Here is a 9,362-nt window from a genome sequence, read left to right on the forward strand (position 1 = left end):
TTGCTATAGTACTGCCTGATTGTAAAGAAATAATCTCAATTTGTATTTCAGCATTGATAATGTACTATAAAGTATTATGTTAAGATGGAATACTTGTTACTTTTGACTTCATTTGTTAACATCAAGGCTCAGTATATTATAATGTGTTAAAATATACAAGGTACATTTATTGTGATTGTAAACTTGGAACAAATAAAATTCTTATTCCCAATGCTAGATTATTAAAAATTAAATCCCAAACTACAAGAATGCCTAAGTATTAAACATCTAAAAGAAATAGAAGTACTGCATAAAAAAATATATATTAGGCCTAAAGCCAAGTATAATTCATCTGATGCTAGACAGGATGACAAAATAAATGTAAATGTTATCATTTACAAATTATTCCCTAGATCTACACGAGACCGTCCCGATATATCTGTTATTTTGATCAATTACCTTTCAAGAGAATCGACCACTATATTCATCGTTTACAAAATCACAATATAAAAATACATTTTGAACCCTGTCTAAAATTTTCATTAGACAAAAACTTGTGACATGTTTAATATGGCAATAAGCATATATAGGCACATCATGGCTATATATGGGCATACAACATCTTTTTGTCAAAGAAAAAGAGTATGGAAAATGTATAACATTAAAAATAAATGTTTCTTACTTTACCTTGTACCATAAATTAAAATAAAGTTATCAATTATTGCCTCTAAAACCTAAATATTATTGAGGGGTTTGCTGGCCATTTTTTTTTCTTTTAAAGAGTTGAGTATTAATTTTTTTCTTTAATTTATCAATTTTAGGCATTACTGAACGGGCCCCTAATTGCCCCGGGTCCTTGGGATTTGCAATGGCTCCACTGCGATTACCTACGCCACAGAGAATAATGGCGATTGTAATGGCAATAATGATACTAATGATGACGATGAAATAATAGCAGAACTGTTTAAAAACTGTAACAACTTCTGTCAGTTTTCCGTTGACTTCTTTTATAATTTCATCATTACACATCTAAAAACAAAATTTTTAAAAATCAGCATCAGTTTAATTTCACTGTTCCCTGGTTATAACAATAATAATTATAATTACAATAATTTATTAATATTGTGCAAATTTTTTTATTTTATTTATTTATTCAGGTATAATCATATTAAAACAATTACAAACTGCAGCCGAAGCTGAAATGGTTTGCATCACAAAACTTATTCACATGTACAAAACAGCAAAATGCCAAAGATAAAAAACATTCACAATTAAATAGAAAAGAATAAAAGTTTACAATATAAAAGAGAAATTTAAATTTATGAAAAGCTAAAAGCACAACACAAAGCTTCAAATCAAAAGTAGGACTAAAATGCTCATGATTGACATCAACAAAGAGTTGATTGGCCTACACCTACGTCGCTGGTTCAAACAGGATGCTCGTCTATACTTCTGGCGGTAGAACAGATCTTCTCGCATCATAAGGACTATAGACCATAAGTCTAGTGTACACAATGGCTCATGTGCAAGCACGGATCCAGCGGGGTGGGAGAGAACGAAACCCGCCCTCCCGCTTTCCACTAAAAATAAATATTGAAATTAGTGCTACCCACTTATCCATTCTGAAAACGTGCCGCCACCCCACCCTCCATTGGAATCATTCTGAATCCGCACCTGATGTGCATTATAAAGAACACAGTACATCATTAGAAACGAGTACAGAGTTACCCCAGTGTACTGGTACAGATGGCCCCTGTCACTGTGGTGGACCAAGTTACCGGGTAGCACAGAAACGAAGGAACCCTTAGGGGCAAGGAAGTCATTGATCAAGCTACTATTCCACATATCAAGGGCCATGAGCATCTTGTTTGGTGGATACTGACGCTATAAATATCTACACAATTATTATCATGCCGAATCAAATCATTTCTTAAATATAAAAATTTACACTTGTTCAAAAAGTATCACAGTCTGTATCAGTTATTAAATCGATTTAATTGAATAATTATTTATTCTATTGAATATGTTTTTAATTTCAGTTTTTGTTGTTAATATTTATTATTTATTAATATTTCTTTAGTATATTGTTATGTATATTTTAACACAAACAGTATATCTTTAATATTAAAAATGAAATATTTTATCCATTTAAACTCAATATATGTTTTGAGAGTAAAATAAATACCTTTTTATTAAGTTGATCTTGTATTTGGTCACGAACTGATCCTTTAAATAGGTTGTAAAGCCAACTGAAACAGATTAAAACATGTAATTTTTTTTGTTTTCATTTTTCAAGAAAATAATATTCATATGAGTTAGTTTAGTTTAGATAAATTACGAAAGTTTATATATTTTCTCTTTTTAACATATCGCTATGTAGTTGTAGGCCTACTTTAGTCTGTAGGATAGTATATAGAGGCAGACAATGCTAGTTTAGCAGTCTCAAAGGCGCATGCCACCGCATACCAACCGAACACTACCGCATGCCAACTTAAATTTATTAAATATTACGTAAAGGACTAGTCTTCATGAATAACAAGAATCAGGTATCGGGTCACACTAATTAGCGTCAAACAACCGTCTAATTATTATTACTATTTTAGTGAAACCCCTAGTCTTGTCTAGTGTGTTACTGAAACTCACACTTATTGTGCAAACACCAGAACTCTGAATAGATATTCTTGAATATTATGTGTATATAGATTAATACTATGAATATATTAATCATTCTGACTATGACTTGTCAACAAAATTCTACTTTCAAATGATAAGACGACGAATACTGTACTAACCTAGCACCCCCATGGAAGTCGACATCCAGCGAGCCAATGTTGAAATTACAGTCGCTCTTTGTGGTTGATATCGAAAAATCGCCATTTAAATACCCTGTATGTAAGACAAAGTATTACAATTATGCTTTATTAGCAGTGTGAGATATTAAAAATAATTAAATATAATATTTTGTGAGCAGGACCTTTTAAGGAAAATAACAATAAAAAAAACATCATGTCCTTAGATGTCAAAAATGCCGTAGTGGGGTTTGCACACGACTGGACTCAAACAGGACTCGGTCCCCTGGGTAGAGGTTCCAAGCCTTTACATTTCACATCATATTCGAACCAAGATTCAGAGCACGTTTTGGATGCGATAAAATGGCAGTGTGCATATTCTTATACACTGATTCTTTTCTTTCTCATTGGTTTGGTAGGCTTCCGAATCCGAAAATTGGGATTCCGTGTGAGTGTATTTTTAACCAGGGGATTCAATTGGAAACCGTTTTTTAACTAAATACATACTGTAGTCTCAAATTTGCAAACACAAATCTAAGGCCGAATTATTCTTACCAAATTGAAGGACAATCGAGAGTGTAATAGAAAACGCTTTTACATCAACACTGCCATCGTCACTTATTCGGATACTGAAAGATGCGTTGAAATAAAAGAAATATATAAATTGGAGAAAAATTTGTATTTTCTTTTTTCACTGTTCATTATAATACCTATTCGGTATATACAATAGGCTACCTCTAACCAAAATTAATTTATAGACATCCAGCAAGAGCGCCTTCCTTCAGCCTTACAGTTTTAAAGAGTTCACAACAGTTAACGAAACGAAAAAACTACAAGATACTCCAAAATTTCTCACACTTAGATTGCTCAACACTGGCCTATTCTTTGACAATACATTTTCTGAACCTGATATCTTTAATTTTTTGGTCGCGCAAAATGTTACTGTTTCCATCACTCTTTCTGTCTTTCTCCGCTTTGTAAATTCATGTTATATATTTCAATGAATAAATGACGCTATACTTACAACCCATGGTTATGGTACTTCCAATCGCCATGCATACTTAATCTAGCATTAACAATGCTAGCCTTCAGTTGAGTATCCGACACGGCGCTAATACTAGCATCTGGCAGACGAAAACTTGTAATCTTCATACTGTTCAAAGGTAAAACAGCTTGACAATAGATATTTACAAGACATCAAATGCAATCGTATTTAATGTAATAAAAAGGGTGGGGTTGTCCATAAGCTACTACATAGTCTCGGTACAAATTATCAGGCCGAAATCAGAAAGGAGGTGTTTATTCTGTGAACCAAAAGCGAAGGGCGCTGAAGTGCCTTGGGGTCCATTTGAAGAATTCCAGCAAGGAAGTATCATCATCATTTTGAAGGTTTTAATGTGTGGGGGATGGTGTTTATCAGAGGGTCGATCGAGTGAAGGCTCAGCCGAATCATTAAAAACCACACTGGTTACGGGCCTGACGATAATACTTGTACTTACTTTCTTAGCTTGTAACTGACTTTGCCTATGACATCGACACGAGTTTCATCAGAAATATCCGGGATTTTCATGTCAGCAAGAGTCTCCCTCAGTGCTGTCTCTTATACACATCTAGATGTGTATAAGAGACAGCTGTTCATACAATATGAGACCACACTGGTTCCCATTGATGATCTTATTGTGATTGTAGTGTTGTTGCTCTAAATATTATCAATATCATTATTAACTGTATTGCTACCCTGTTACTTATAACACAGTATTTGTATACTGTTAATATTTGTTTATCATTTTATTATTCATTGATATTGTTATAGTACTGCCTGACTATAAAAAAAAATCTCAATTTGTATTTCTAGCATTGATAATTTAATGTGCCTGTTGTGGTAGTTAATTAATTGCACCCTTGTAGTTATTACACAATTTACTGACTGAAACAATATAAAAACCTGATTATTATCATTGATTCTTTCACATCATACTGACTTATTTTACAGAACTAAAAATTGTTAAGGGGAAGAGTATGTTGGGGGGGGGCGGCGAGTTTGTAGGGACGACGGTGTATAGTCTGGAGAAAGATTTAAGGGGTAAGTTTCTAGGTGAGTTTGTTAAGCAGCTAGTTTGTAGAAGGCTAGTTTGCAAGGGGCATGTGTTTGCAAGGGGGGGTGGATGGCAAGTTGACTGGCGATTGACAGTATGATCAGCACGCCGCCTGTTTGAGATCCATTCATCATAATGATCTGGCAGTTTGGTGTTGGATTCGGTTACAAAACAAAAGCTTCTTGTAAACTAGACCGCAAATTAAAGAATTCATTTGTCTCATGTGAGAGACATTCTGTTGGACCCCCTTGGCCTTGCTTAGATTTACGTGCACCCCTGCCTAAATTTTCCAAAATTATATTTAACAATATGGAAAAAAAATATCATTTATAATCAAATTTACATCTGAGAGTGCCATTTCTGGCAATCTAAGCTGCATAACTATACTTTTCTTAACTCAGCCCCAACGGTGGGGCCAGCGGGGGAGAGCAGGGGCTTAGGCCACTACCGGACAGACCAATCCCACCATTGGACCAGGGAAGAGTGAAATTAATAATTGTAATTTCACTGTTCCCTGATCGGACGGAGCTCGTTGGGCAGTTGGACTAAAAAATATATAAAAATAGGCCCTGGCCAAGCCAACACATGCCTGTCACAATCAGAGAAGTGTCATTTCTGGCCACCCAGAGAGAGGTTCCTATTCTTTAAAAAAAAAAACACCCTCTCAAACCCTTTCCCCCCAGCTCGGGCCTACGAGCTCATCCCCCTCCCCAGAAAATATATCCGACGTACCTAGACTAGAGCCGCCACTGGGTGTGTGGCGACCCTCTTTCTGTGAAAATCCCTCACTGGGTCCCCTCTATTTCGAATTCCTGAATCTGCCACTGGAAACCTATCTATCTGCACCTTAAGATCGCTGTCTACCTCTGTAAAATGATCACTTACCATACTGTAGTCCATATTGCGCTATTGTCATTAGAAGGCCAGGGTTCATGCTCACTGTCAGAATCACGGCGATTGACAGTATGATCAGCGCGCCGCCTGTTTGAGATCCATTCATCATAATGATCTGGCAGTTTGGTGTTGGATTCGGTTACAAAACAAAAGCTTCTTGTAAACTAGACTGCAAATTAAAGAATTCATTTGTCTCATGTGAGAGACATTCTGTTGGACCCCCTTGGCCTTGCTTGAAAGCCAGGTTGTAAAGAATGAGGCAGTAGTTTTAGGGACTTTCCCTATGTAGTATTTGATTTCATTTCCGGAATTTCATTGCTGTCGAGAAGGGCGTATGTATCACTGATCACGAGAGGGCGGCGTACAACTCTGGGCGTACATAATTTCTAATATTGTGTCTGTGGTGGGGGGAGGGGAAAAGACACTAATAATAATAATAATAATAATAATAATAATAATAATAATAATAATAATAATAATAATCATCATCATAATCATAATCATAATAATAATAATAATAATAATAATAATAATAATAATAATAATCATAACAACAACAATAAGTGGGATTATGATCTGGCAGTAAAGACGGCGGAAAAGGCAAATCCGGTGGAGGTGCATGGTGGGTCATGTGTTTATTACTACAAAAGTAAAAAAAATACAACACGACACATTTCATGATAACTGAATCCCATGTGCATACTTTACTAGTAAACTTAATACAGTAAGGCAGTATAGGGAGCTCATATCTCAAGAATTATCTAGAGGTGTTGTTTTCCATTCATACTTTAAAAAAGATAATGAAAATGTCGTTTTGCAACTGAACGAATAGGAAAGCACCGAGTATATGAAAACGCCGTGTACATATATTCATTGCCTTTCCAAAACAACATATCCAATGTTCATGGTCTGAATGATGTGTAATGGAAAGTAACAAGAACTGCTACTAAAGGGTATCAAAAGATATCCTTAGGGACAAGTCAATTTTAAATAACAGTTAAACTTGATAATATAATATGGATATTGTATAGGAATAGGACATCAGGCACCATAACTATAAGAACATGCACCTAAATTGCGAGATCACGCTTTCGGAACACAAGGCATTATTATGCTGTGCCTACAAAGTCTTGCCTGGAGACCTAGTACCGTTTTCCTGCGGTCATTTTTTGCAACAAACCCGTTTCCAACTTCTACAAAGTCGATTCCATCGAAAAACACTCTTTTCCCTCCCTCTCCTCCTTCTTCCCTCTTTCTTTTTTTGCATTTTTCCGATCATACAAAAAAGCCGCATAGACAAAAGGGGAGAGGGGATAGGAGGGCCCCGGCCCCCGGTTCCGCCGGCCATTGGATCATAGCGCAACATAACAGCTGTCTGCTTAATGGACAAATGGTACCTGGGTAGAAGGTCAATGCAAGGAAAACCCAACAAAACTTTAATCGAACAAGAACCAAAGCAAACTTGCGGCAATCTGGCAATTATCTACCATTGACGGAACATCAATAATATTGTATATACGACAGGTTATACTTATAATAATAGAGGCATCAATCAACTTAAGGTACCACAGTTTACAGAACATCTTTATTTTTATCACAAATACTTGTGACCTTCTTTAATATGTAACGATGATTATAATTGTATATAGGCCTATAATAAATTTAGGTGAGGCCTCCACCTGTATAAAGGTGAATAATTTTAAGTAACTTTGGTGCATGTTGTCATCAGTTAATGTTAATTAAATTACACATTGTCATAATAATTTGTAGTACTGTTAAAACTACAATTGTTCATAGAATATGAGACTACAGTACAATGAAAGTTTCATTGTACTTCCCATTGATGATGATAATAATAATAATTCTGGATTTATATAGCGCCTCACGTTGACACAACCTCGAGGCGCTTAACAACAGAGACGAAAAAAAACCCAAAAAACAAATGCACCAAAAAAATTATTATGAAATATTTGGTTTTAGTTTAGTTTAATTAAGTTCAAATGATCTGATTGCAATTACAGTTCTGTCACAAACACAATACTGTACATCAAGATATCGGATTTGTCATTAGCGATATTTGGCTGTCCATGTTTAATCGGACCTAGCGAAGCCCCACCATTTCCCGCCTTCTGGAACTATGCCTTTGTTTTTGGCCGTTCCCACTCACTTTCCCGCCCTGGAACCATGCCTTTGTTTGGGCGTTCCCACCCTTTGTTTTGTTTTCGTGAACAATGGCTTTTGTTTTAGCCTCTCACTAGCAGTCTTCTCATTGGTCAGTTTATCCATCCAATCACCATCCAGCTTGTGTTTTAGCTTTTCACCCATTGGTCAGTTTACCACCATCAAGCCTCTCTACCCAAACATATAAGTATTTCCCTGTTTGGAGTGTCTGCAAATATTATTCTCCTGAAGACGATTGAAGCATCTCAATCGAAACTTTCTCAACAACAACAGTTCTTTTCAGAACTACTTACGTGGTGTACCGCAAGCTTCAACATATATATTATTTCTTCGCCATGCAAACCTTTAAGCAATACATTATCAGTATTGTTACTACGTTATTTGTCTATGTAATAATATTTGTATATAAATATTAAATCATATTTGCTCATCATATCATCTTTATTCATTAATATTATTACAGAGTATTATTATTTCATATATTTATCATTTACTCATTATTGTTATAGACTAGGCCTATAGTATTTCTTATGTAAACTTATCATTTATGGCCTGAGGAGATATTCTAGCATCAAGTTCCTAATTACATTTTTTCTAACATCTGGTTGTGTTGATGGGACAAATTACATTTAACTTCATTCGTTATCCCTTAATATCAATGGTATATTATAAAGCGTTTTGAACTTGGAATACAGTCGATAAATAGACTTACCCTTACAAAAAAATTTAAAAAAATACATTCATAAAAATACAGCAATAGTAATAGGGCCTATATATGAAATAGTATATCAAATAATAATGCTAATAAAAATAATAAGGTCAGCTAATTTAGCGCTGACTACAGCAGTCATTATTATGACGGCAATTATAAGGATGACGATGAAAGTGATGAAATAAAGGAAGTAACGCTTAATGTCTGCAACAACTTCTGCAAGTTTTCTGTTGACTTCATTATCGATTCTATCACACATCTAAATATTTGAAAGTAAAAAGAAAACCGACATTGTAAGAATCGGCATCAATAATCTGTGAGTCTCAGGTGAAATGAAACTAACAAATTTCTTAATTTTTAATAAAAATCCACACTTTAAACTTACACTAGAGTCTGTAATTACATATGGAAACTAGCCAACCACTTCAAAACTACAAGTTGGCTTATCAAAATGTGGAATTGCTCATGCATTCTGTCTTATGGCATGTTTCTGAAGAAAAAAAAATTCCTTCTGAATTCCTTCGTTTCTAGTGAAAGTGCAACTAATTAAAACAGACGGTAACGCGAGCATTGTTAAGCCGGTTTTCCACTAGGCGATTTATTCGCGCGAATCGTCGAAAGCGTCGGTTCATGCGCATGCGCGTTCACGTTCCTATCGGAGATTTTGCGAAGCGAAAAAATGCGCAACCAATCAGAGCTCAGGAAGCGAAC

General features: G+C 35.2%; 1 protein-coding gene across 1 annotated transcript; it reads right to left on the reverse strand.

Moving 5' to 3' along the window:
* Window positions 1-361: 361 nt before the first annotated feature.
* LOC117116656 (bactericidal permeability-increasing protein-like) lies at window positions 362-4,355 on the reverse strand. The gene is made up of 6 exons (XM_033260733.1): window positions 4,268-4,355; window positions 3,793-3,921; window positions 3,324-3,397; window positions 2,772-2,865; window positions 2,165-2,228; window positions 362-1,008 (listed from the first exon to the last, which is right to left on the reverse strand). Exons 1-6 carry the CDS (start codon window positions 4,336-4,338, stop codon window positions 721-723), a joined length of 720 nt encoding a protein of 239 aa, XP_033116624.1. The 5' UTR covers window positions 4,339-4,355; the 3' UTR covers window positions 362-720.
* Between the last annotated feature and the right edge of the window lie 5,007 nt (window positions 4,356-9,362).

This window comes from Anneissia japonica, unplaced genomic scaffold (genome assembly GCF_011630105.1).
Source record: "Anneissia japonica isolate Jap-2015-1 unplaced genomic scaffold, ASM1163010v1 scaffold287932_len317664_cov166, whole genome shotgun sequence".
In the NCBI taxonomy this organism is placed as follows: Eukaryota; Metazoa; Echinodermata; class Crinoidea; order Comatulida; family Comatulidae; genus Anneissia; species Anneissia japonica.